The 27,958-nt window shown below is 46.5% G+C and overlaps 1 protein-coding gene and 1 long non-coding RNA gene across 2 annotated transcripts in view; one reads left to right on the top strand and one right to left on the bottom strand.

The window, feature by feature from the left end:
• Positions 1 to 27,958, top strand: part of TTLL11 (tubulin tyrosine ligase like 11) — a 262,192-nt gene that overhangs the window by 95,421 nt on the left and 138,813 nt on the right. The window contains exons 4-6 of the mRNA XM_055541044.1: positions 2,699 to 3,274; positions 18,505 to 18,600; positions 19,351 to 19,466. Coding sequence (XP_055397019.1) covers positions 2,699 to 3,274; positions 18,505 to 18,600; positions 19,351 to 19,466 — 788 coding nt within the window. The remainder of the gene's footprint in view (positions 1 to 2,698; positions 3,275 to 18,504; positions 18,601 to 19,350; positions 19,467 to 27,958) is intronic.
• LOC129623505 (uncharacterized) lies at positions 63 to 27,958 on the bottom strand. Its single transcript, XR_008700575.1, has 3 exons — positions 27,789 to 27,958; positions 771 to 816; positions 63 to 224 (listed from the first exon to the last, which is right to left on the bottom strand). It is a non-coding gene; the product is annotated as an uncharacterized LOC129623505 (long non-coding RNA).

The raw sequence follows: 27,958 nt of genomic DNA, 5'->3' as shown, positions 1-27,958 counted from the left end.
AGAAATATTCAGTAATGCAGTGAGTGACAGAGACTATTGACCATGTAGTTTAATTTATTTAAGGCACATACAGTGAATTCAAAGGAGAAAATATTGTGGCCAATAATATATTGAACTGTTAGTATCTTCAGCATAGCAAAAGCTTTCCAGAGGGAAAAATTACCCATCAGTGCAAACCTGACATTTTTCACTTCTTCATCCATAACTGCCATTTCTCCAGTACGCTTATATTTACTGTAAAGGGCCAAACGTATGAATGCTTCAGATGAATATTAAATAACTACATAAGCGTCAAGGTCACTGTTGCGAGGGAGGCTCGGTGGAGGGCTCTGGGAGGCCGGCATTGATCTCCTATGAAGTTGCATTCTCAAATCCTGCTGACGAGGGGAAACAATGGATGTGGACCATTATTAAGGCTTTAAGTGTTTCCTCCATTGTTAACGATCTTTTGCAAGCCCGGAGTAACTGATAGTGCCCAAGGAATTGGCAAAAGCTTCACTTAGAAATATAGGCTGGTCAGAGAGATAAGTAAAACCCAGAGCGCAGATGTCCTGGGTTGGGCTTACGCAGCAAAGGTGTGCGGCCAGGCGAGTCCAGCACTGGGGCACGCCGGCTCAGCTCTGTTAAGGTTCAGCAAGGAAGGAAAGCTCGCTCTCGGGCTCTTTCAAGCCAGAAGCTGCAGAGAGAGGGCTCCCTCTTTGAAATTCACCAGTAAGGGGCTTCTCTGGCGGTCCAGTGGTTAAGACTTCGCCTTCCAATGCAGGGGATACCAGTTCGATTCCTGATCAGGGAATGCAGATCCCACATGCCTTGCAGCTAAAAAAAACAAAAAAACAAAAAAACAAAAAAAAAACAAAGGATAAAATAGAGGCAGGGGGCTTACCTGGTAGCTCAGTGGTAAAGCATCCACCTGCCAATGCAGGGGACATGGGTTCAATCCCTTATCCGGCAAGATCCCACATACCTGAGAACAATTAAGCCCGTGCGCCACAACTTCTGACTTTGTGCTCTAGAGCCCAAGAACCGCGACTGCTGAGCCCACATGCTGCAACTACTGAAGCCCTCACACTCGAGCCAGTGCTCCACAGCAAGAGAAGCCACCGCAACGAGAAGCCCACGTACTTCAACAAAGAGTAGCCCCCGATCACCACAACTAGAGAAAAGCCTGTGCAGCAACGAAGACCCAGCAAAGCCACAAATAAATAAAAACCCAGAGGCAATAGTGTGACAATTTCAATAAAGACTAAAATTGGTCTTTATTGAATATATATATATATATATATATATTTTTAAGCATTAAAAAAAACAACAGCAACAATGGAAAACCAGATCCACCTTTAAATTTCCTCCAGCTCCCCGCCCCTGGTGAAAACCTCTCAAGGATCAGACAAGTGTCTGGGGGAAACTGGGTGTGTGTGAGTGGTGCAGAGTCAGGCTGAGTGTCTGAGCCGGTCAAGTACCCCGGGTAATTATGTGGGTGTCCTGCTGACCTGGAGCTGGGAGGAGAGATCTTAGGATGACGGAATCTAGTTTCAAAAGGTCTCAACAGATCAAAGGATTGAGTGAGTCTACCAGATGAACCTAATGAGAGACACAGAAGCTGAAACTGATGGTTCCTGTGCGTGAGCTCGCTGTAGTGGCGCATTCTGCCCTGTGCACATTTCAGTTTATTTCCTCTTTACAGTGATCCGGGGGGGAAGGTTTTTATATCCCCATTTTTAGAACGAGAAGACTGAGACGTGGAAGTACAGAGGACGGTGCACACACCTCAGAGCCCTTGATCTGGTTCCAATCCCGGTTCTGCCCCTCAGTCTGCCAGAAAGTTACTTCATCTTTAAAAAAAAAAACAGCAATGTTATAATCGCTTTAAATAAAGACTTTGGAGTTTCTTATAAAGTTTCAAAAATACAGCCAGCAACACCCAGGCTTTATGGCTGCCTTTTATGTGTCGGCTTCAGTGGGCTTCACCCTTTGCATGTGTTATCTCATTTAATCCTCAGAACAATCTTGCTCCTAATTTGCAGACGGAAAAGACGCAGATCATTTATGTAACTTGCACGGGGTCACACAGGAAGTAGCAGGGCAGGGATCTGAGCCCAGACAGTCTGACTTCCAGGCCTGCGCTCCATGTTTCCTGTATTATGAAAAGGGAACAACCATATGTTCTGTGAGGGCTGGATGAAATAACTTTTGTAAAGTGCCTCAAATAGTAGTCCCCACACATAGTGAAGTGAAGTGAAGGTCACTCGGTCATGTCTGACTCTTTGTGACCCCATGGACTATACAGTCCATGGAATTCTCCAGGCCAGAATACTGGAATGGATAGTCTATCCCTTCTCCAGCAGATCCTCCCAACCCAGGGATCGAACCCAGGTCCCCCTGCATTGCAGGTGGATTCTTTACCAAGTGAGCTATCAGGACTTGCACAGGGTGATAGCTAATAACCAGCCAATACCTGGGGTTGGAACCCCGGTCTCATGATTGCAAACTGGCTGCACTGTGGGGGACAAGATCGGGGGCCATTTGGGGGTCACTGTCTCAGTACCCGGCACAGTGTTACCTCTCTGGCAGGTACTGAGTGAGTCCTTACATAGGTGGGGTCATTCTGCACTTATTCACCATTTGCCAAGGTTCTGCTGTGTCTTGGGGACCAGAGGGGACAGGAATATGGTGCTAACCATCCTTTTTCTCCCACCAGGTTCGAATGGTGAAAGATGGGGACCCCTCCTGGAAGCCCACTTTTATTGTGAAACCTGACAGTGGTTGTCAGGGTGACGGAATCTACCTCATCAAAGACCCCAGTGACATCCGACTGTCAGGGACGCTCCAGAGCAGACCAGCAGTGGTCCAGGAGTACATCTGCAAGCCCCTCCTCATCGACAAACTCAAGTTCGATATCCGTCTGTACGTCCTTCTAAAGTCTCTAGAGCCCTTAGAGATCTACATAGCCAAAGATGGACTCTCTCGGTTTTGTACAGAGCCGTACCAGGAGCCCAACCCCAAAAACCTGCACCACATCTTCATGCATTTGACCAACTACTCCCTGAACGTCCACAGTGGGAACTTCATCCATTCGGACAGTACTAGCACAGGCAGCAAAAGGACTTTTTCTAGCATTCTCTATAGGTTGTCCTCCAAGGGTGTTGACATCAAGAAGGTCTGGTCCGATATCATCTCCTTGGTGATCAAGACCGTCATTGCCCTGACTCCAGAACTCAAAGTGTTCTACCAGTCAGATATTCCTGCGGGGAGGCCGGGCCCCACCTGCTTCCAGGTAACCAGCGCCAGTTCCCAGCCGGAGTTCTTGGCCTTGACTGGGCCCTTGGAAGGCTCCCTGGTCTCCTGTGGGGTGAGGGATGGGGGCGGGGTGGCCAGAGGGGTGGAGGGATGGTTGCCCGAATGGGCTTTGGTGTGAAAGCAGGGTCCAACTTTCTGCTTTCTATTCGCTGGTGGTGTGACTTGGGGCAAGTTACTTCCATTTTCTCACCTGTAAAATGAGACTAAGAGTAAACCTCCCTTAAAGGATGTTTGTAAGAGTCAAATGAACAGTATGGAAAGCCCCAGTGCCTCCCATTCATTCTTTCTTCCTGTAGTTTTCACCAGCTGCTTAGCAGGGGCCAGGCACTCTTCGAGGTACTAATGAGACAGGAAGTCAGGTCCCTGCTGGCTGATGCAGAGAATCTGTGCTCTTGTGGGAGATGAATAAGTTAAAGAGCAATTTGTATAGGGACTTCCCTGGTGGTCCAGTGGTTAGGACTCCACGCTTCCAGTGCATGGGGCCTGGGTTCACTACCCGGTGGGGGAACTAGGATCCAACAGGCTGTGTAGGATGGCCAGAAAACGGAAAAAAAGCCATTAGTATGAAGAGTCACGAGTGCTGGAATAGAGGAAACACACCAGGAAACATACCAGGTGCTGTGAGATTGTGGGGCCATCTAACATTTTCTGAGTGGGAACGAGGGTGGTCTGCGAAGACTTCCCAGAAGTAGCAGCAGTTAAACTGGGACCTGGAGTAAGAGTTAGATGGAGCAGGCGAGACTGGAGAGGGCTGGGGAGACAAAGCATCCTGGGGGGAGACATGCTTGCAGCCCCAGATGTGAGTCTGGATGGAGGGTGGGGTTTGGAGCAGAGACATGGAGGGAGATGAGGAAGTTGAGGTGGGAGAGGTCGGTGGGAAAGCTGAGAGCAGTGGGGTCCACGGGAGGGTGCCCAATGAGCACAGATGCACTCAGGTTTGCGTGTGACAAAGACCAAACTGGCCACAGGGTGAAGACCAGATTGAGGGGAGGCTAGGAGCAGGATTGTGGGGGGAACTAGTGAGCTGAATGCTTTCCTACGAGCAAGAGAGGATGCTGGCTTGGGTTGTGAAGGGCTTGGTGGCGTTGGAGAGAACAGATGTGAGAACCATGGTGGTGGTGGTGGTTTAGTCACTCAGTCGTGTCCAACTCTTGTGACCCCACAGACTTCAGCCCGCCAGGCTCCCCTGTCCATGGGATTCTCCAGGCAAGAATTCTGGAGTGGGTTGCCCTTTCCTTCTCCAGGGGATCTTCCCAACCTAGGAATTGAACCTGGGTCTCCTGCATTGCAGGTAGATTCTTTACTGACTGAGCTATGCGGGAAGCCCATGTGAGAACTATGAAAGGGGTCAAACAACCAGACTTGGTGATTGGCTGGGGCTGGGGGACAGTGGACAGACCATGGCGGGGAAGAGGCGGAGAACCCAGACCGACTCCCGGCTGGCTTAGGTGCTTGGATGGATGAAGAGAATCCACAGGAAGGGGGCCAGGCTTGTGGGCAGGGGTCAGGAGTTGGACTTGGACATGCCTCTGAAGGGCCTGTGTGACATCCAAGTGGGGAGATTAGGTGGACATTGGGCATCTGATCCTGGAGTACAGGAGTGAGAGGGCTGGGCGGGAGAGAGATGGGAGCATCAGTGTTCAGACGGTCATGGGGCCGTGAGTCAGGGTGAGCAGAGGCCCGAGAAGACCCCCTTGGGCACTGCCATTCAGTAAGGGACAGGGTGATGTGTGGAGCACTGGGTCAGCCAGTGGGCGGGGAGGAGATGGACATGAGGGTGGCGCATCCTTCCAGGTCATTTGGCTGTGAAGGTGGTGGGGGGAGACCCGGAGTCCAGGTGCTTTGTGGGGACACAGTTTCCTGCAGATAAATTGGGGTAGGGAGCAGATGATACAAAAAAGCACCTCCGGGACCACCTTGATCTAATCTTGAAGCAGTTAGTATATAAGAAAGAATACGTGGAACATGTGTGTAAGCTATGAAGCAGAAGCACGAAACCATCATCTCCAACTTACCTCCCAACCCAAGGTCCCCAATTATAGTGCTGCTCCCTGATCCCGTTCCTCACCCGAGGTAACCATCATCCCGAATGTTCTCGTTATCATTTCCTTGCTTTAAAAAAAAATACTTTTATTATATGCGAATATATCCCTAAGGAATATATTGTTTTGCTTGTTTCTGAGCATCATAAAAACACTGCAATCATGCACATAGTCTTCTGCCACTTTCTTTTCAGCTCTGCATGGAGGTAGATCATTGGTTCCGTTTCATTTGCACGGCTGTACATCCCATTGTAAATACGCACGCTTTGTTCATCGGTTCTTCTATCATTGAACGTTTGAGTTGTTTCTAGTCCTTTAAAGGCTGTGGCAGGAGAGATGCAGGTAGCGTGGAACAGGAAGTGGGAGGGGGAGGCAGCGGGGCAGCATCTCTGACGGAGAGGATGCTCGTTCGACAGCAGGAGAGGAGGCTGGCCCCAGGATACAGCCCCAGATCCAGAGAGGCTACCCTGGTAGTGGGAACCAGTCAGCAGGCTTTCTGGGAAGGCCGGTGGAAGCCTTTGACGGGGCATTCAGGCAGTGGTCAGTTTTGGGGGTTGGGCGGGGGGTGGTGGTGGTGGAGGTAATTGTCATCCAAAATCTGTCCTTAGGCACTTGGACCCCAGGCAGGATGTCCAGCTCAGCCATCAGGCTTAGGGCATTATAAAGGGGAAGTGGGCACAACTTAGAGGCAGGACCAGAGAAAACAAATCCTGGCTTGAGCCACTGGAAGGTGAGGGCAAAGGAGAGAGTTGCAACGTGGAGGCATCCAGGGGTCATCCCAGGGGACTGCGTGGTCACATCTGTTCGACAGTGACAGCTATTCCGGGAGCGTCATGTGGGCCCTCGTGCGTGGCCAAGCCGCAGAGCCCTGGCACAGTGAGGGTGCAGGGTGGAGGGCCAGGCCGCGGTTTTTCTGCCTGTCTTGCTGTGGACCAGTGGCATGGGGCAGCCATGGGGTGGAACCAGGGCCCCAGCTGCAGGGCAGACAGAGAGGGAGCCGCTGGTTTGGACAGAGCACAGCTGGCACATGAACCACAGGCCCGTAAGCGTTTTCCACTGTTCGACCACGCTGAGTGCTGCCAGGCCTGGGGTCGGGAGAGGAGCACAGGGCCGGAAGCAACCCTCCAGGAGGAGTTCATCCTCCTCCCGGCTGGGGGCCCCGTGGGCACGTTTCCTCACCACCCCGAGCCTCTGTTTCTTTCTCTGTAAATCCCCTACACTCACCTCCTTACCTGCCATCCTGGGAGCAGTGTGAAGTAATGAGGGTGAAATCCTTTGATGTGGAATAAAGCATGTGGTGGTTCAGTTGCTCAGTCGTGTCCAACTCTTACAACCCCAGGGACTGTAGCCCATCAGGCTCCTCTGTCCATGGGATTCTCCAGGCAAGAATACTGGGGTGGATTGCCATTTCCTTCTCCAGGGGATCTTCCCGATCCAGGGATCGAACCCACATCTCCTGAACTGCATGAGGGTTTGTTACCGACTGAGCCAACAGGGAAGCCCACAAAGCGTTAGATACTTGAAATCTGTTTTAAAGTACATTTCAGATTCACAGTGATTGAGGAAACAGTGTCTTGTTCTCCTTGGAGTCCTCTCTTGCTTTCTTTATCCTTATCACTTGTTGAAACACTTGTTAGTTTAGGTCTCGAACACCTGAACTAACTTGGAACCCAAAGATTTGGGGACAACACATGGTTCTGACATGGACTTGCCGTGTGACGTTCTATAAGCTGCTTGACTTTTCTGTGCCTCCGTTTCCTCACCTGCATCACAGGGCTGTCGTCCAACTCACATGAGATCAAGATGATAAAGGGCTTTGTAAACTATAACGTTTTGTGCATATATAATGCATTTTTTCTTTGTCATGGACGCCCCTTTTGCTTGTAGCCAGGCCTGGCCCAGACTGCAGCATTCCAGAACATACACTCTAAGCCAACAAAATTACATTTATCCTAAACATGTGACTGTGACCCCTTTCCAATCACAGCCACAATAACTACTTGGGAAATTGTGATGGCCCAGAGCAGGGGCTGGCGTGGCTGGGCTGTGGGCAGGTTTCCTGTAATCTGTTGCCTAGGAACGTGGCTGCCCTGTCATTCTGGTCTGTCCCCCTGTCATTGCCCAGACAGCCCTCAGCAACATTTCCCCCTGTCAGTCTTCTGGAGGGCAGCTCTGTGACCCTGGCTCAGAGAGTCAGGCCCGTCTGGGTGTAGACGATTCATGTGGCAGAAATGCACACGCAGCGGAGAGCTTTCCAGCATAGTTCAGCTCTCGTGAACTTTTCTATCTCAGTTCCACAGCTGGGTTTCTGTCTTCCTCTCGCTCTGGGTCCACTTCTCTCCTTGGTTGTGATCCTTTCCCTTCAGTGTCTGGAGGAGGCACCTTCCGTGAGTGCTAAGGTGCTTCTTCTCTCCCTTCTTTGCTCTTCTGATCTCCCCCACCATCAGCCCCAAACACCCCACAGGAAGGAGGGGAAGGAGCAGCCCAGTGCTCACACATGGGCTTGAGTTTAGTTCTCAGATGCCCTGGATTTGCGCTAACCCCAGCTCCTGCTTCCAGCAGCTCCAGCTGGAGAGCTTGGCAAGCTAACCTTTCTCTGCCTCAGTTTCCTTATCTGCAAATAGAATATTGGTCCCTGCCTCACAGAGTTGTTGTAAGACTGAGTGAGAGAAAACTGTGTTGAAGGGTACCCAGCAGGCAATCGCTTAATAAATAAGGTCATATCATTTGCTATCGGTCACGACAGTTGTTCTCAAACTAGTCTACGAAGAAGTGCCTTGAACTTAGGGGGAAACCAGGAAGCAAGTCACATTTCCAACTTAATGGAACACTGGTGTTCCAAGGAGCACAGTTTGAGAAACAGGTCCTGACCCCCGCTGCCTCCCAGCCTGGCCCCAGCCTCGCTTCCCCGTTCCTCCCAGATCCACGCGAGTCTGCCAAACAGCTGACTCCTGTCTCTTGGACATCCTCCGTGTTTCCCCCCTTCTGCCCTTTTGTTCTCTCCTGGCTTGGCCCCTTCTGCCACGCTCTCTCTTCTGCCACGCTCTCTCATCTTCTCCCTCTCTTGTAAAATCTAGTGCTGGCAAAGTACAGCTTGAATCCCACCTTCTCCATAAAGCCTTCCTAGACCACTTTTGACATGTAAGGTTTCTTTTTTTTTTCCTTCTTTAAGACACATATGCTGGTCGCCCACTGACACAAGCCCTGAGCTAGCTGTGGGCGTGTGGTGTGGGCAAGGTTGCAGTCCTGCCCCTAAGAGGCGTGCGGTGTGGTGGGGAACACTGCCATGTGGGAGTCGTGAGCACCATGGGGGGACATGTGCAGGATTATGGGAGAACACAGACAAGGCAGCTTGTCTGCACCCCCTGCGTTGGAAGTGCAGAGTCTTAACCACCGGACCACCAGGGAAATCCCAGTGCGACCACTTCTAACCAACACTGCTGCCTCCATCCCAGTCCAGACAGCCGTCATCTTGTACTTGCATCACTGCAACTGCCTCCTAATTGATGTTCGTTTTCCCACTCTTGCTGCTTGTAGCCTATTTTTCTCACTGTAGCTAAAGTGATTCTTTTAAAACATGTCAGATTAAATTACTTCCCCGTGTAAAGTCTCCAATGGCTTTCTCATTGCATTTAAAATCCTGGCTCCTTACCATGGCTTGCAAGATGCTACATGATCTATCCCTTGCCATTCTGTCTGACCTCATCTCCTGTCTCCCTCCCTCTCACTCCTTGCTGTTCGTCAGAAGTGGCCTGTGTTCTTGCCGTTCCTTCTGCTTGGTACGCTCTTCTTCAGCTCTTCAAATGACTTATTTGCTCACTTCACTCAGTCCCTGTTCATACATCACCTCCTGAGTCTTTGGCTTCTGCTCGTGATGGAGTAACAAAGACTGGACTTAACCTTCTTTTGAAAACAACTAGAATACCAGACAAAGTACACGAAAGAAGTGTTTTCATTTTTGTACCACAGACAGCTCGGCATTGTAATCCCCAAGAAAAGTGGGGGAATAAAAGCCAAGATGCGTCTATGGTTGCCTCAGCTTTCTGTCTGGGGGCACTCTCTAAGACACGGGCGGGGGTGAGGGGGCACCTAACCAGAGCCCTGCGACCTCAGTGAGTTGAGGAGATGGAGATAAGCATTTTAGTGATGCCAAGGTGGCTGGAATTCTGTGGGCAGAATTCTTTAAAGGAGGGACCCAAGCAGGAAAAGAGCTACAGGAACCTGCATGGGAATCCCTGTACACCTTTGCTGAGTGCTGGGCTATTCATATGCAGAGGGTTAATCCATAGAGTTGGGCAAAGAATGACCAGGGAACTGAGAAGATGAACCAGAGCTCACACAGAGCAGGGAGATGTCCAAGCTCCAAAGAGTCAGTGTGGAGAGTGCTTGGTGGTTACTGGACACATTCAAGGGAGACTGCAGAGAAGTTCTGTCCTAATGGATTGAATCTTCCCTGGGATGAAAGTTACTCTAGACTCAACCTGCTGCTGCTGCTGCTAAGTCCCTTCAGTCATGTCTGACTCTGTGCGACCCCATAGACAGCAGCCTTCCAGTCCTAGTAAAGCTTAAATAATAGGCCTGGAAGGTATCAACGTAATCTGTAAATAACTGAGTGCCTAAAAATTTAAGTTCAGTTCAGTCGCTCAGTTGTGTCCAACTCTTTGTGACCCCCTGGACTGCAGCACGCCAGGCTTCCCTGTCCATCACCAACTCCCAGAGCTTAGTCAGACTCATGTTCATTGAGTTGGTGATGCCATCCAACCATCTCATCCTCTGTTGTCCCCTTCTCCTCATGCCTTCCATCTTTCCCAGCATCAGGGTCTTTTCAAATGAGTCAATTCTTTGCATCAGGTGGCCAAAGTATTAGAGTTTCAGCTTCAGCATCCGTCCTTCCAATGAATATTCAGGACTGATTTCCTTTAGGTTTGACTGGTTTGATTCCTTGCAGTCCAAGGAATTCTTAAGAGTCTTCTCCAACACTGCAGTTCAAAAGCATCAGTTCTTTGGCACTCAGCTTTCTTTATGGTCCAATTCTCACATCCATACATGACTACTGGAAAAGCCATCACTTTGACTAGATGGACCTTTGTCGGCAAAGTAATGTCTTTGCTTTTTAATATGCTGCCTAGGTTGGTCATAACTTTTCTTCCAAGGAGCAAGCATCTTTTAATTTCATGGCTGCAGTCACCATCTGCAGTGATTTTGGAGCCCAAGAAAATAAAGTCTGTCACTGTTTCAATTGTTTCTCCATCTATTTGCCATGAAGTGATGGGACCAGATGCCAGGATCTTAGTTTTGTGAATGTTGAGTTTTAAGCCAACTTTTTCACTCTCCTCTTTCACTTTCATCAAGAGGCTCTTTAGTTCTTCCTCGCTTTCTGCCATAAGAGTGGTGTCATCTGCATATCTGAGATGTTATTGATATTTCTCCCAGCAATCTTGATTCCAGCTTGTGCTTCATCCAGCCTGGCATTTCACATAATGTACTCTGCATATAAGTTAAATAAGCAGGGTGACGATATACAGCCTTGATATATTCCTTTCCCAATTTGGAACCAGTCTGTTGGTCCATGTCTGGTTCCCGCTGTTGCTTATTGACCTGCATACAGGTTTCTCAGGAGGTGGGTAAGGTGGTCTGGCCTAAAAACTTCACACTTTTTAAAAAGAAGACAAATCCAGATACTGAGCATTAAATGTCCAATATCCAATAAAAAGCCACTAGATATTCCCCAAGGCAGGAAAAGGTAACCTATACCCAGGGGGAAAATCAATAGGAACAGTCCCATAAATATTAGAAATAATGAAACTGATAGAAAAAGGATGTTAAGACAGCTACTACAACTGTGTACAAAAGTTTAAAGGAAAATAGTTTACTGTAGAGAGAAATGAAGCTATGGAAAAGAACCAAATGGAACTTCTAGGAACCAAATGGAAGAAAACGCAATATCTGTATTGAAAATTTCACTGGATTAAGATTTTTTTTTATTTTTAAACTTTACATAATTGTATTAGTTTTGCCAAATATCAAAATGAATCCGCCACAGGTATACATGTGTTCCCCATCCTGAACCCTCCTCCCTGCTCCCTCCCCATTCCATCCCTCTGGGTCGTCCCAGTGCACCAGCCCCAAGCATCCAGTATCGTGCATCAAACCTGGACTGGCAACTTGTTTCATATATGATATTTTACATGTTTCAATGCCATTCTCCCAAATCTTCCCATCCTCTCCCTCTCTCACAGAGTCCATAAGACTGTTCTATACATCAGTGTCTCTTTTGCTGTCTTGTACACAGGGTTATTGTTACCATCTTTCTAAATGCCATATATATGCATTAGTATACTGTATTGGTGTTTTTCTTTCTAGCTTACTTCACTCTGTATAATAGGCTCCAGTTTCATCCACCTCATTAGAACTGATTCAAATGTATTCTTTTTAATGGCTGAGTAATACTCCATTGTGTATATGTACCACAGCTTTCTTATCCATTCATCTGCTTATGGACATCTAGGTTGGTTCCATGTCCTGGCTATTATAAACAGTGCTGTAGGATTAACAGCAAATTAGATACTGTAGAAGAAATGATCAACAAACTTGAAGACATAGCATTAGAATTTATTCAAAATGAAACACAGAGAGGAAAGTGACAGGAAAAATAAGTGAACAGACCCTCAGTTACCTATGGTACAATATCAGATGGTCTAACATCTGTGTAATTGGAGTTTCCTGAGCAGAGGAGACAAGGAAGATACAGAAAAATATTTGAAGAAATGGCCACACATACAATAATGTGTACACACACACACCAAGGCTTATCAAAGTCAGATCAGTGACAATAAGAAAATCTCAAAAGCAGCTAGAGAGAAAAGACACATTATGTGCAGAGGAATGAAGGATAATTGAAAACCTCTCATCAGAAACAGTGCAAACCAGAAGACAGCAGGATGACAAATCTCACAAATCCCAGGCCCTTCCTGACCACCAAGCCCTTCCCTCCATGCACTGCACGCACTCTGTGTTCTTACCTGGTCATAGATGTTTACTTGCTTGTGGTCTCTCTTCTAGAATGTAAGCTCCAAGAGGGCGGGACTTAAAACGAACCTTGTCTTCTTCACTGCTTTATCTCCAGTGGCTGGAATACTACGTAGTGCTGCTCAATAAATATTTGATAAATAAAGTTGTCTTCCATTTAGAAGACAGCAGAGAGCAGGAAAGCATTCTAGAACGACTAATGTTGTTTAGTTGCTAAGTCACGTCCAGCTCTTTCGCAATCCTGTGGACTGTACCTCCCAAGCTCCTTGGTCAAGGGATTTCCCAGGCAAGAATACTGGAGTGGGTTACCATTTCCTTCTCCAGGGCATCTTCCCGACCCAGGGATTGAACTCGGGTCTCCTGCGTTGGCAGACAGATTCTTCACCACTTGGGAAGCCCAGAATTACTAACAGTTCAGCACAATTAGAGCCCAAGACATGCAGCGTTGAGTCGCAGGAAATAAAGCTAGAGTTTGACAGAGATGCTGGTCATAGAGGAATTTATTGGACGTGCTCTGGAACTTGGGCTTCCTCCTGTAAGCCAGGATTTTAGGTGGAGGGGTCCTAACATTTTATTTGCATTTTAGAAAAATTACTCTGGTAGCCCTTTGTGCGAGGTGATTTTGAGAGCAGGGAAATGAATGGGGGAAGGTATTAAAGTAGTCCAGGTGAAAGATGGTGCAGGTTTGATCTAGACTAAGAACAGGGAGATTGGGCCAGGTCTAGAAAGCTGTTTTGGAGGTAGAATGTGCAGAGCCTGTGAACAGCTAGATGTGAAGGAAGGAGAGATTTCTGGCTGACTGCTGCTGGCTCAAGGTCCCTCACAGGCTACAGTTAACATATTGTCTAGGACTGCAGTCATCTTGAGGCTACAGGGGAAAGATCCCCTCCCCAGCTCACTCACATGGCTATTGGCAGGCCTCATGTCCCCCTTGCTATCGGCTGGGACATCAGTTCCAGAGGCCATCTCAGCCTCTCCATCCAGCAGTTCACAACGTGGAAGCTGGCTTCCCTTACTGTTGAGGGAACAAGAGAGTAAGAGAATGCATCTCAAGATGCAAGCTGCAGTCTTTTTATATAACCTAATATTTGAAATGCTAAGCTAAGTCACTTCAGTCGTATCTGACTCTGTACGACCCCATAGACGGCAGCCCACCAGGCTCCCCCGTCCCTGGGATTCTCCAGGCAAGAACACTGGAGTGGGTTGCCATTTCCGTCTCCAATTCGTGAAAGTGAAAAGTGAAAGGGAAGTCTCTCATTCGTGTCCGACTCTTAGCCACCCCATGGACTGCAGCCTAGCAGGCTCCTCCACGCATGGGATTTTCCAGGCAAGAGTACTGGAGTGGGGTGCCATTGCCTTCTCCATATTTGAAATGATATCCCATAATTTCTGCCCTGTTTTGTTTGTTAGAGAAACATTATTAGGTGCAGCCCACTCTCAGGGAAAGGGGCTTACAAAAGGGTATGAATACAGGAGGTGGTATCATTGGGACTGTCTTAGAGTCTGCTGATCGCAGATAGTGAGTTTGGTTATGTTGAATGTGAGGGGTGTGGGATCTCCAAGTTGGGAATATTCTGGATGCAGATGGATGTGTAGTTCAGGGGCTCAGGAGGTAATTCCCTCATTGGAATGTAGGTTGGAGGCTTTACCTGAGTTTACAATCAATGGCTCAGGGCCCTTTTCTCTCCAGCTTGCTTTGGAAGCTTCCAGAGGTGAGGGATGAAGGACAAGATATCTTTGAGTCCCCAGGGCACCCTGTAAGTAGCAACACATCATTGCTGATTGAATGACTTGGAGGGTGGAGAGTATCACACAATTGAAAAGTTTTTTCTCTCTCCATTTGACATTTCCTGCTCTGCCACCAAACTAGAGGGAGGTTTTCCTGTTTCTAAGATGCAGGTTTCTAACATGCAAAGTGGATGTTAGATTAGATTAGTAGTGTTGTTGTTCAGTCTGACTCTGCAATTCCATGGACTGTAGCCCACCAGGCTCCTCTGTCCATAGAATTCACTAGGCAAGACTACTGGAGTGGGGTGCCATTTCCTTCTCCAGGAGATCTTCCCAACCCAGGGATTGAACTCAGGTCTCTTGTATTTCAGGCAGATTCTTTACCACTAAGCCACAAGGGAAGCCAGGATTAGTAGTATATATATGTATATATACTTGGATCACAATGAACTGTGGAAAATTCTGAAAGAGATGGGAATACCAGACCACCTGACCTGCCTCTTGAGAAATTTGTATGCAGGTCAGGAAGCAACAGTAGAACTGGACATGGAACAACAGACTGGTTCCAAATAGGAAAAGGAGTACATCAAGGCTATATACTGTCATCCTGCTTATTTAACTTCTATGCAGAGTACATCATGAGAAACGCTGGGCTGGAAGAAGCACAAGCTAGAATCAAGATTGCCGGGAGAAATATCAATCACCTCAGATATGCAGATGACACCACCCTTATGGCAGAAAGTGAAGAGGAACTAAAAAGCCTCTTGATGAAGGTGAAAGAGGAGAGTGAAAAAGTCGGCTTAAAACTCAACATTCAGAAAACGAAGATCAAGGCATCTGGTCCCATCACTTCATGGCACATAGATGGGGAAACAGTGGAAACAGTGTCAGACTTTATTTTTTTGGGCTCCAAAATCACTGCAGGTGGTGACTGCAGCCATGAAATTAAAAGATGCTTACTCCTTGGAAGAAAAGTTATGATCAACCTAGACAGCATATTGAAAAGCAGAGACATTACTTTGCCAACAAAGGTCCATCTAGTCAAGGCTATGGTTTTTCCAGTGGTCATGTATGGATGTGAGAGTTGGACTGTGAAGAAAGCTGAGCACCGAAGAATTGATGCTTTTGAACTGTGGTGTTGGAGAAGACTCTTGAGAGTCCCTTGGACTGCAAGGAGATCCAACCAGTCCATTCTGAAGGAGATCAGCCCTGGGATTTCTTTGGAAGGAATGATGCTAAAGCTGAAACTCCAGTACTTTGGCCACCTCATGCGAAGAGTTGACTCATTGGAAAAGACTCTGATGCTGGGAGGGATTGGGGGCAGGAGAAGAAGGGGACGACAGAGGATGAGACAGCTGGATGGCATCACTGACTCGATGGACGTGAGTCTGAGTGAACTCCGGGAGTTGGTGATGGACAGGGAGGCCTGGCGTGCTGCGATTCATGGGGTCACAAAGAGTTGGACATGACTGACTGAACTGAACTGAACTGAATCTAGTATAGATAGATGTGTAGATATAAATATATACTTTTCCCATGGGAACCCCAGGATGTAAAAAAGATAAAAGTTGATCTGATCTGGTCTCCCCAGTGCTTCCCCCTCAAAATAATCTCATATTGAAAAGCACTGAACCAAATAAATTCCTGATTTTCTGCCAGATCTGACATTCTGGGATCTTATGAAAAGACCAACTCTTAGCTCCTCCAAGTTTTGTGATTCTGTTTCTTGAGATCCACTGCTGCTGCATTTTTCATTAAACTTTGGGGGGAAATCCATCTTTCCTTGAACTCATGAAGAACTATAAAGATGACTTTCATTAAATACCATGTGTCAAGTACCATGCAAAACATTTTACATCCCATTATCTTTACTTGCTCCTATCTCCCCAACTCGAGTGTAAGCTCCATGAGAGTAAGGACTTTGTCTAGTCCATGCCTGTATTTCTGGAAGCTGGAAGAGCCTCTAGGGCACAGGAGGCATTCAGTATTTAATGAATGCATGGACTAAGGTAGGCACTATTCTTATGCCCATTTTACAGATGAGGAAACTGGGGCTTGGAGCTGCTAAGTCACTTGCCGGTAGTTACATAAGTTGAAGGCAGAACTAAGATTTGAAATGAGTTCTTCTGGATGCCAAAGCTAATAATGCCATTTCTTGTTGATGGGATCAGTAGGAAACTGGAAAGGGAGCCAGCGTATATTGAGTGCTTTCTTTAAGATGAGCATAACTCTAGGGACTTTTTTGCTTCCATTGTCAACTACCCTGCAAGGTAGCTGTTGTTATGCCCATTTTTTTCTAGATGAGTTATGTGAGGCTCACAGAGGCCTAGAGTTGTGTAGCAAATATGAGAGACCGAACTGGATTGAAGCCCAAGTCTGGCTCCAAAGCACTTCTACACAAGACTCAACACAGTCCATTCCATGCACCAAAGTTTAGGCCCAGGAAAGTTCTGTGCTGCTGCTGAGTGCGGGTCCGTACGGTTGGCGAAGCTTTGCCACTCCTCTTCTCCAGCTTTCCCATAGCTGTGGATTCATGAAATCTCTGTGCACTGAGCTGAGGCGAATCCACCAGGCTGAGAAAGGACAAGTCCAAGCTTCTAAGATGTAGCAAAAAGTAAGCGTCCGTGACTCAGGATGATAAACGTTGACACTGCCTCCCATTGTTCTCTGTAGGCTCATCAACATCAGGTCTCAGACCAGGTCTGAAGTTAGACTGATGATATCACCAGAGTCTCTTACAGGCCTCATTACTCATATCCACTTGTCATATATTATTAAGCAGATCTATAATACATGTAACATTTTCTACTGAATTTCCATTCCTTTCTTCTTATAACCAGGAAAAGAAAAATAGAGTGAGGATGACTTTTCCCAACTTTTCATCCTTATTGTCCTTTCTTGAAGAATAGCCTCATCTTCAATTACGCACCCTGCCCCCCACCCCCAAATGGTCATTCAGGCTCTGAGTTCATTAATAAGGATGAAGCTACACTTTAATAATTATCATTTAACTAATGCATATTCTAGATAGACAAGTAAATGGATTTCCCCTCATATTTTCTTCTTGAGTCCACAGAGGAGGCGATGCAGCTGTGTCTTTGTTCTCTCCCCTCCTTTATTCTCCATGTTACTTTTTGAAGCTTTGGGATGGTATCACTCATATTAGGAGTTTTCTTCTACCTTATCACCTCCTAGAGAGATAATGACAGTCCTCCCGAGAATCCTGCATCCTCATAGTCCACGTCTGAATCCAATTAGAAACTGCAATCTCAAGGGTGAGGAGATGTTATCTAGATAAAGGGCTGTTTCAGGCCTAGGGAATGAAATGCACAGGGTGACTTATCCCAAGCAGGGGACTCCTGAGGAATTGAAAGAGTCCACAAGACAAAGCCACACCTGAGGCAGAATGCCAGGTTCAAGAGCAGGCGGTTGGCCGGTCAGCAAGGGTGCTAAAGCTGGCCATGGGTGCAGGCTGTCTCCAGGGGCGTATGGGCTGTGCCGTCACAGAGGGCCCCACACTCCAAAGGGCTCCATGCTTGGTTTAATGCTCTGTTTCAGCATCATGAAATTTGTTAATACTTTTTGAACACTGCATATCCGTCTTGCACCGGGTCCCACAAATTGCATAGCAGTTCTGCAGTTCTGAAATCCAGCTCTGTCTTTTATGAGAAGAGCAGTCTCAGGGAAACCCACTGGCCTTTCCAAGACTCACTTTCTGCTTCTGTGAAATGCAGGGCATGATCCCTACTTCAAATATGCTGTCGTGAGAATGAATTGAGACTGTGAATAATTGGTGCATTGTATCATAATTGGTGCCTAGTGGGCACCTAATAAATATTCCCTTCTTCTTGGGTAGGAGGGTCCATGAGAATTATCCAGGGGATTTGTTACTGAAAATACACTGGCTGCATTCCACTCTGAAAGACTCTGACTCATAGGTGTGGGTTAGGGATGAGCAGTGGTTTTGAAAGGGGTCCCTAAGTGATTCTGATATATACCTGAGGTTAAGAAACATAGTCTCGGGTTTTTTAGAGATCCAGCTAAAAGGCAACTTAAAAGAGGAGAACAGAAGGAGAGGGAGAAATTGATGGGCAATTACTGATCCTTAACATAATAAAAAACCTGTTAAAGAAGAGCGAGGTCATCATCTTATAGCCCTTCAGACGACACCGAGGGTGCCGAAATGAACCATGGGAGCTCGTCCCATTACCAAGGCCCCTATACAATTTTCTGCTGTCCATTTGGCCTGACAAGTCCATCCAGAGGGAGGGGGGCTATGGATGAGAGAAGCCAGGGTCAAGGCCCAGGTTGGGGGCAGAGGTGGAATTTACTTTCACCTCAACACCCCTAATACAGTACCCAATTCCTGAAAAGACACTGTAACTAATTCTGAATTATGTTTATCCAGATTTTAGGCTTTGATATTCTTCTCATGAAAAATCTGAAGCCTATACTACTTGAAGTAAATGCAAATCCCAGCATGAGAATCGAACACGAGCAAGAAGTAAGTATTTTGAGTATCTCATTGAATATAGTACCAGCCAAACTGAATGGTCCCAACTCTTCTCTCTGCTCCCTTGGCTAAACAAGATTTGACATTGCCAGATTTGCCCGGCCAAGTTATGTTCCTGCCTAAATAACTTCAGTTTTGTTGAGCTCAGAACATCGTCTATTAATATAAGACCTATCCGACCTATGGTGACTTCCCCGCGTGCCCTTCTCCAGTTCTGAAGATCTGCAAATGGAGAAGCAGCTGAGCCTTTCCATCAGTTTTGACACTAACTAATTAGTTAGCCTCAGGAGATGAACTAATTGAAATTCTATGAATATGATTTAGCTTTGTCGACATGCTTGAGTCCGTAAGATAAATAGTACATTGAGCAGTGCTTATCTCCCTCCACCTGCCCCTCCACCCCCCACTTAAGAATGCATTAAAAAAGACTGGAAGGAAATACACCGACTATTAATCCTGGGTTTTGGGTGGGGGTGGATTATGAAGGTTCTTTTCTTCACCTCATCCATATTTTCAAATATTCTACAATGAGCATATATCATTTTGATAATGAGAAAAACCCAGTGCTATTCTTCCCCCTTCGTGTATTTTATTGATTTGTAAAAGGAAACTGACATTTTAAAGGTAGACTTAAGGGAGCCTTTAAACAATTCTGACAGTACGACCACTGGGGCTGATGCTTGTGGTCAGTTGGTGCTGAATCACTGTCTCTATCATAACACGGAATCCTTACCCTTCAAGCTCTCTCCAGGGGTATTTGAGAATGTCCCCAGTCTTGTTGATGAAGAAGTGAAAGTGGCTGTGATCAGAGACACACTGCGTCTCATGGACCCACTTAGAAAGAAAAGAGAGAGACAGTAAGTATTTTTTATATCATTTATTTCTATCAATTCTGCTTCCCATGTCCTAAGCAGGTAAGCCAAGTTCTCAAAACATGTTAGCATCATGAGTGAGATTCATACCTTTAACAATCTAATAAATCGTATTTTCACCTATGAGTATCACCCTCCAGATATAGTGACTCAGAGTCAAGAGATGGAGACACTTGCAGTTCAGCAGGTGAATTTTTAGCCAATTGTTACCTGAGTCTGGAAAGTCTTTCTGAAAACCCACTCTTCCCCAGTGACAGAATCTCCCCTCCTCACCGTTGCCCACGTGGTGCTTCTCTGTGACACTCAAACATAGGCAAAGAGTACAAAATGCTGGAGAATGGGGCCACAGGTAACTTGGACGTGTGTAGTAAGGATCGCTTTCTTTTAATTTTCTTCATGATGTTAACTCTATTGCAACGTAAACTTTTTGTTTCAAAATCTGCAGAACCAATTGTCGAACCTGTGGCAGTTCTATAATATTTACAACCTTATAATACCTGTTCATCCCACCCACCCAGTTAACATCTAACTGGAATATTGATGGGAGTATGTGCCTGCCCCTCCCTCCATGGAATCACCCCTGATTCCATGATGTCATGAATCATGAAATGTCACTTGGGTATTTTGTTGGTTTTGTTTTCACCAAATTCCTGGCTTTTGCAAAGTGAGGGTTGAGTAAATATCATGATGCCTGTTTTACGCAGAAAAACCAAAGACAAGCATTTCAAACAGCACTTCTGGTACCCCTGACACATCAGTTGGACCCCGACACCCCCCTAGACTAGTAAAGCATGTGTCAGCTGTGGTTTAGGAACATGAGGACCCTGACTTCCCTGAGCAAGTGGTGCTTCGCAGGCTCCTCTTACTGCTGCCCCTCACCAACTGGGCTCAAGCCCAGATATTGTCAGAATCACCCTCCGATAGAGCTTCTCCTCTTGGCTGCACATCAGAACCATCTGGAGAGCTCTCGTAAATACCAGTGCAAGTGCCCCCACTTCTAGAGATGCTGCTTTTAATCAGCCTGGGCTGGAGACCTGACCATGGAAACAGTGTATGTTCCCCAGGTAAGTCTATCTCGCAGCCAAGGCTGGGCACCACTGCCCTGTAGGAAATGTCACTCTGAAGGAGCATTTGTCATATTCTGAGTCAGGCTGGATGGTGCCTACTTGGTTGAGTTCTCTTCCAGAGCATTCTTTGCTGTGTGAGGCTTGGATCCAAGGCCAGCAAGGCTCACTGAGAACGCTAACCTGTGGTTCACGTGGGCCGATCCCGCCAGGTGTGGCCTCCACCGACGGGGGCGTCAAAGTGGTGGCGGGTCAGGTCTGCGGAACCCCTCACGGCAGCAGCTCACGGCAGCTGGATAATGGGTCTACTCGTACACACATGCAGCTGCCTTTTTTAGCCATCCTTGAGGAAAAGCAGTGGATTAATTGCAGTTTGGTCAGATTCATTGCAATGTAATTCATTTCTCAAAAATCTACTTTCTAATGGTTATTGATCTCACTGGTAGAGAGTAGGTCTTGAGTGACTGGGGGGCACTGCAGGGAGATTTTGGTGGCTATCATGCCAGGATGGCTCAGGGGGATAGATTTTTAAAGAGGACCTTGACACGTTAACCCTCTGATTCCTTTGGTGGGAACAAGTTCAAAGGCTATTGAGTGGCCTAAGCCTTCTTAACCTCTGCCACCAAAACCAGGAAGAGAGGAAAGGGGACTGCTGTATTTCACATTAGATGGCCTCAAAACATGATCAGCTTTCATTTTCTGGTTCTAGTTGTTTTTTTTTTTTTTTTTTTCCTTTTTACTGGCACCTGGCATTCGATGTGATCCATATGAGCTGCAGATCTAAAAGTTAAAAGCAATTTAAATGGGCCCAGGACCATTGGGAGGGATGGGAAAGGCATTTTACGACTTATCAAGTCATAAGTAGCAGCACCTCATTTTTAATTTAAAAAGCATTGACTTTTCTTTTTTTTTTTTAACTGATAACCAAGAACAGTTAGAGCTTCAAGAACCTGACTTCAATCTTAATAGAAAAATGCTTTCATCTCACCCTTTCCCCACCTACAATATAAAGGTGTATGTTAATACCTAAATGGCATTTACTGATATTTTTCCTTAATTATACCTTTTTTTAAAAAAACAAAAACGAGCAACGATTGTCCATGAAAGCATTTTGTAATCTGTAATGTGTGTTATATGTAAGGCATTAGTATCAGCATTTTGATAACTTTGCCATACAGACCAAGGGCTTTTCTGGTGGCTCAGACTATTAAGAATCTGCCTGCAATGAGGAAGACCAGGGTTCGATCCCTGGGTAGGGAAGATCCCTTGGAGAAGGAAATGGCAACCCACTCCAGTATTCTTGTCTGGAGAATTTCATGGACTTAGGAGCCCGGCGGGCTACAGTCCATGGGATCACAGAGTTGGACACAACTGAGTGACTAACACTTTCATACAAACCAAAAGGCTGAAATTATTCTCAATTCCAAATGTTTCAGAATAACTTGGAAAAGCACTGCATTTGTGCCCATAGATTGTTGAACTGTGTGTTCAAATCTGGGACCAGGTCACGCCAACTGCAGGAAGTGACGTCACAAGGACTTCTAGGCCAGCAGTTAACTTTAGAAGCCCGAGTTTCTTGTGTTTGAATAGGATCCAACCTAAATATTTAAAAAACAAATAGTTTCCTTGCCTTGCTCTTCAACTCCTTAGCAAAAGAGAGTTTGATGTGTCCCTCATCAGTTCATTGAATACACTTTGCCACCAAGACTGTTGAAGGTAGTTTTCACTTTTCCTGCACAGACTGAAGCAAAAAGGCTTAAACTGCTCTAGAAAGGTGCAGAGGGGGCCTTGGAAGGGCATCAGACACCTGTGTCTGTGTGTCCTGCATCTTCACACACCCCAGGAGTAGGGGGGCATGTAGGCTGGGGTCCGTATATCGATGGGACAGAGAGCAATCCTCATGCCTTCCACAGGGAGAGGGACCTGTGACCCTACTGAGTGGGTATAGTGGATAGAACTTTCTCCTGAGTTGGAGAGACTGAGATTCAAATCTTGATGTTGAAGATGTGGAGAGCTATTCTGAGCCTCAGTATCCTTTTCTATAAAATGGAGATAATGATGTTTAAGTGAAGCAACATGCAAGACTTACTATATTGTGTGTGTATGCTCAGTTGTGTCCGAGTCTTTGTGACCCCATGGACTGTAGCCCACCAGGCTCCTCTGTCCATGGAATTCTCCAGGCAAGACTACTGGAGTAGGTTGCCTTTCCCTTCTCCAGGTAATCTTTCCCACCCAGGGATTGAGCCTGAGTCTCCTGCGTCGTCTCCTGCATTGCAGGTGTATTCTTTACCACTGAGCCACCTTACTATATAGTAGGTACTTAATAATGCTTAGTTAACTATTCACCAATAAAATTATCTACTATAATTTGAACAAACAAACAGAAAGTGCTTACCATGCTCTTTTCTGGTGTACTTAAATAGACTTTCGAGTTTAAAACCAATGACATATCCTAAAACCAAAGCTGTTGGACCACTGTAACTAGACTTGACATTGGAGCTGACTGCAATGGAAAATTTTGTTTCCATGTAGCATGATGTCACTTGCCCAGACAAATTTATTTGTTGGGTTAGAAGAAAATATACCTTTGGCCCCTGAAGGAACAAAATAGCTGTCATATGAGAGCTGTTTTGAACTATGATGACTTTTTGTAATATCTGATGACTCTTATTGATTTACTGACTAGGAGTCCTTGGAGGCACTGCAGGGGCGGGGGAAGGGCGATTGATGGGATAGGATTCTAGAACTCTCATATATCTCTGCACACACATATGGAGGTAAAATCCACACAATATAAATCTAGCCTTACAAAAGTATACAGTTCAGTGGCATTTAGCACATTCATAATGTTGTACAACCAGCATCCCTTTCTAGCTCCAAAATATTTTGTCACTCCAAAAGGTAACCCATTATCCATTAAGCACTCACTCCCCATTCCCACCTCTGCCAACCTATTTTCTATCTCTGGATTTACCTTTTCTGGTTATCTCATGTAAATGGAGTTTCTTGTGGCTGGCTTCTTTCACTTAGCATGTTTTTGGTTCACCCATGTTATAATATGTGTCAGTACTTTATTCCTTCTTATGCCCCAATAATGTTCCATTCTATGGATATACCACATTATCCATTCGTCACTTGATGGACATTTCCGGAGGAGTCATTTCTTTTTTAACCAGAGGGGAGCTGGGATGACCTATTTTATACTTAGGCATTCTCTAGATTTCCTTTGAGAGGGAAGGATCTTTTCTGCTACAAGAAGTTTCTAAAGCCCCTGGTTTAATCCAGCCCCATCATTTTATCGATAGAGGCACAGAACTCGCAGGGACCTTAGAAACCAGCATGCTCATCAGCTCCTGGGCTCAAAAACGTCCTTTATAAGCATCCATGTCAGAGGAGCAGCTCGTGTCCCGACAAGGCACTGGACTTGGCATCAGCCAGGTCTGGATTAAAGTCCTTAATCTCTGATCAGTGCACGACGAGCTTGGCCAAGTCGTTTTATTCTCTGATCTCATCTTTGAAATGATCAAGGGCTCAAGGGCTCTTCTTGCCTGGACTGTCACTGGCATCATGTGAAATGACACGTACGAGAGGCCTTCGTGGCATCTGAGGGTACTGGACAAATGCTAGTTCTTAGGGTCACCATGTGGTCAGTCAGGCTTCGTTTGAAAGTTATGCTGATAATGGCATGTAAGTCACAGCTCCTGGAGCAGCCTGTTGGAGTTGTGTATGTAATGATTCCGCCCGTCTGAATTGTACAAAACAAAACTAAGATGAAGAAGATCCATCACTTGCCAGGGGGAGGAAATCAGGAAAAACAACTGAAGCGGTCCGCTTTTCTCAAGGTATTTGGGGAGCCTAAGGTTTTCTTTTGAGACACTTCTATCAGAACCAGAAGAGGATAAATTGCTTTCCTATTTTATAAACAAAGTGATTATTCCATCAACTGATTAATTTTTGGAAGATGGGTTTACCCCCTGGTGGAACCATTCTACTAGTATTTTGCTCCTTTTCCTGGATGTAGATGTTTCTAGTAGCCATTTTCCTTTCTTAGGGATCATTACCCTTTAGGACCCCCGAGTAATATAAAGCCGGGGACAGGCTTGGAGGACTCTGAGGGGATTTGTTGATGCCATTCAGTGCCTGGGAGCTGGGGGTAGCTGTGAGCCGCTTGCCTCTTATTCAAAAGTGTACATTTTGAATATGACTATTTAAGTCACAGAAGCCCCTTTTCCCACAGCAGCGTTTCATGGTCCTCTCCCAGCTTCACTTACCTCCTATCACCATGACAACCAAGTTTATATGAAGGGTGGAGTCAGCCTGCCAGTACAGCTTCGTCCCCAATTCAGAGATGTTCATCCTCTGAAGGCTTCACTGGGAGATCAGGCTTCACTTCTTACCTTGACTCTCAAGTGTATCCCTTGGATCTTGTGACGTGTTTAGAACCCAAACACTAGGTGAATCCTCAAATTAGGTTGATTCTATGTAGACTCTAGAATAAAGGTGAAACATTCTAACATAACATTCTCTTCTTAGGGCTTCCCAGGCGGCACTAGTGGTAAAGAAGCCGCCTGCCAATGCGGGAGACACAAAGAGATGCTGGTTCGATACCTTGGTGCAGAAGATCCCCTGGAGGAGGGCATGGCAACCCACTCCAGGATTCTTGCTTGGAGAGTCCCATGGACAGAGGAGCCTGGCAGGCTGAAGTCCATAGTGTCACACAGAGTTGGACACAACTCAAGTGACTTAGCACACACGCATTCTAAGAGAACAAGGAATCTCCCAGTGGTTCGATTTCACAGCTGAGGGCTTGTAGTCTGATCAAGGAATGTAACTCTGTCCTGTCCTGGGGAACAGTATCAAAATACATTAACCAGAAATTCCCTCAAGCCCGGGTCTCTACCCCTTAAATTGGCAGTATGTCCCAACTGAAATCCCCTCAGTGATAGACAAGAAGGGTTTCTAAACTATTTGGACTAAACATGCCTTTGTGAATGTAGAACAGTATCTTTCTTACTTTTCAGAGTAGTCTTCTGGAAGCAAGCATTCTTTCAGGAGAATCATCCAACCACCCTGTCAAATGGCCCATCCACTTGCACACAGCTGACATTTTGTTGAAATTCTGGGGCTTTGTTGACCCCCTAATGATTTCTTTGTGGCAAGCCCCTACAGACGAGCATACTCTGACCCCAAGAACCTCTGAAGATTTCACATAAATCAGAATCACAAAGAGATGAATATTTGCACACTTGTTGGGGTTTCATTTTACAACCTGTATCAGGATCACATACACAGATACTGGTTATTTAGAGCATCTATTGGTTATTTAGAGCATTTATTGAGCACTCACTGTGTGCCAGGGAGATGACTGAAAGTGAAGTGACAGTGTCCGACTCTTTGAGACCCCACAGACTACAGCCCACCAGGTTCCCCTGTCCAGAGGATTTCTCAGGCAGGAATACTGGGGTGGGTTGCCATTCCCTCCTCCAGGGGATATTCCTGACCCAGGGATCGAACCTGGGTCTCCCTTACTGCAGGTAATTTCTTTACCATCTGAACCACCAGGGAAAGCCCCAGGGAGAAGACTATGGAAGTGAATTAGCTCACAGGTCAGTAAGGGAGGCAAGATTCACAAATATCTATGAGGTGGAAAGTTACAAGGTGCCCGAAATATAAAGATGAAGTAACGAGGGAAGAAAATGTAAGGAAAGATAATTTCCTGATGAGAAGAGTTAAAAAAAAAAAAAGACAAGGAAGAGGTGGCAAGGAAACTGAGGTTTAAAGGATGAGTGATATTTGGAACACACGGATGGAAGGGTCTCCCTGGTGAAGGAAACAAAGGCACAGGAGTCTGTTGGGGAAAATGTGAGAAGTTAAGTCAGCTGGTGAGGCAGAGGCGGATGAGTAGAGAGGGGGGCTGGTGGGGAGGTAGATGCAGATCCAGAGGCCAGAGGTGGGTGACCTGGGGTGACAGGCTGAGCCAATCCAAGCTTGTCTTCAACCTGATTCAGAAACACGCAGGCCTCCGGAGGGTCCATGATCCCCGTAACGACACAAAATTTCATGTCCGTGTCTCTTTTTCCTGGAGAAAAGGTCAGAAACTTTTCATCATATTTTCAAAAAGCTAAGAACCCATCAGTCCTATTGTCACTGGAGGCTCCAGGGAGCTGGAGCGATCTGCCCCCTCGGGGTTCGGGGTGTCATGGCTTCAGGATCCGTGACGCCCACCATACCTGGCCAGGCTTCACGTTCAGCAAATTAGAAAAACACGCGTGTGTTTTTAAGTAAGGATGGACAGGAAATGACTAATGATACGTGCGTTATGTGCAAGAAATAAAGCCAGACAGCTCTCTCCCATCCATAAACGTTTAAACATTAAGTCAGCAGTAACCAGTAGAAAGCCTCTCTTGCCTGCAGCATGTTGAGCAGGAACCATTCCTGGGGCTTATGGGGAAGGCGGGTTTCCTGGGCCGAAAAGCCGTTTCGGGGACCATTAGACAGGAGCCGGGCCCCTCCGCCAGTGGGCAGGCCGCTCCTCCCTGTCCCCCCGGGCGCCGAGCAGATGGGCACCGAGACGAGCATATGGCCCGTCAGTCAGCACTTCTGGGGAAACGGCAGAGTGGAATTCTGCGTGGGCCCTTCCAGAGTTATTCCAGGTAGTGACGGGCGAGCAAATGTGTTTGGAAATTTCCTCATGAGCTGCGCCAGTGAGCCTTAAATGTTCATGGGCTCTTAAATGAGGCGTCGTTGGCTTTATGGAAGGACGCCTTGCGGTCTGGGCTGAGGATGGAGGTTTAGATACCAGGTCCACTTGGTCTCAGATAAGTCACTGGACTCCCCTGAACCCAGTTTCCTCATTAAAACAAACCAAAACAAAAAAACCCAAACCAAAAACAAGCAAAAAAAGCAAACAACAACAAACAAAATAAGGGAAGAAAAGGGAATAACAGTGGCTCTGCCTCTGTTACAAGGGACCGTTTGTAGAGGGCTCATGGTGCACGGCACAGTGGTATTTACCTTTGTTCCTGTTTCGTTCTCACAACGGCCATATGCTGTAGCTGCTTCTGTTTTAGGAGGACAGACACTGAGGCCTGGGGAGGGTGAGTGACAGGCCAAAGACCACACCACTTAAAAGCAACAGCCTGAGATTCAAAGCCAAGTGTGTCTAGATCTTGCCTCGAGAGAGTGGATGTGAAGGTATTAAGTGCACTGAGGAGATTGTGCACCCACAAGGCACTGTCCTTACCTGACTGGGCTTGTGTCTTCACCCAGACTTTAAGGCAAGGACGCATCCCTTTAGCTTCAATCACTGAACGTGAGTAGGTGCTCGTGAGAGATCGATCAGGTCCATGTGCGGGAGCTCCATGGCCAGCCAGGTGGCTGCTTCATATTCACTATGCTTCAATTAATGAAGAT

This window comes from Bubalus kerabau, chromosome 11 (genome assembly GCF_029407905.1).
Source record: "Bubalus kerabau isolate K-KA32 ecotype Philippines breed swamp buffalo chromosome 11, PCC_UOA_SB_1v2, whole genome shotgun sequence".
In the NCBI taxonomy this organism is placed as follows: domain Eukaryota; kingdom Metazoa; phylum Chordata; class Mammalia; order Artiodactyla; family Bovidae; genus Bubalus; species Bubalus kerabau.
The sequence above is the reverse complement of the archived record's forward strand: the minus strand, read 5'-3'. Positions and strand labels throughout refer to the sequence as shown.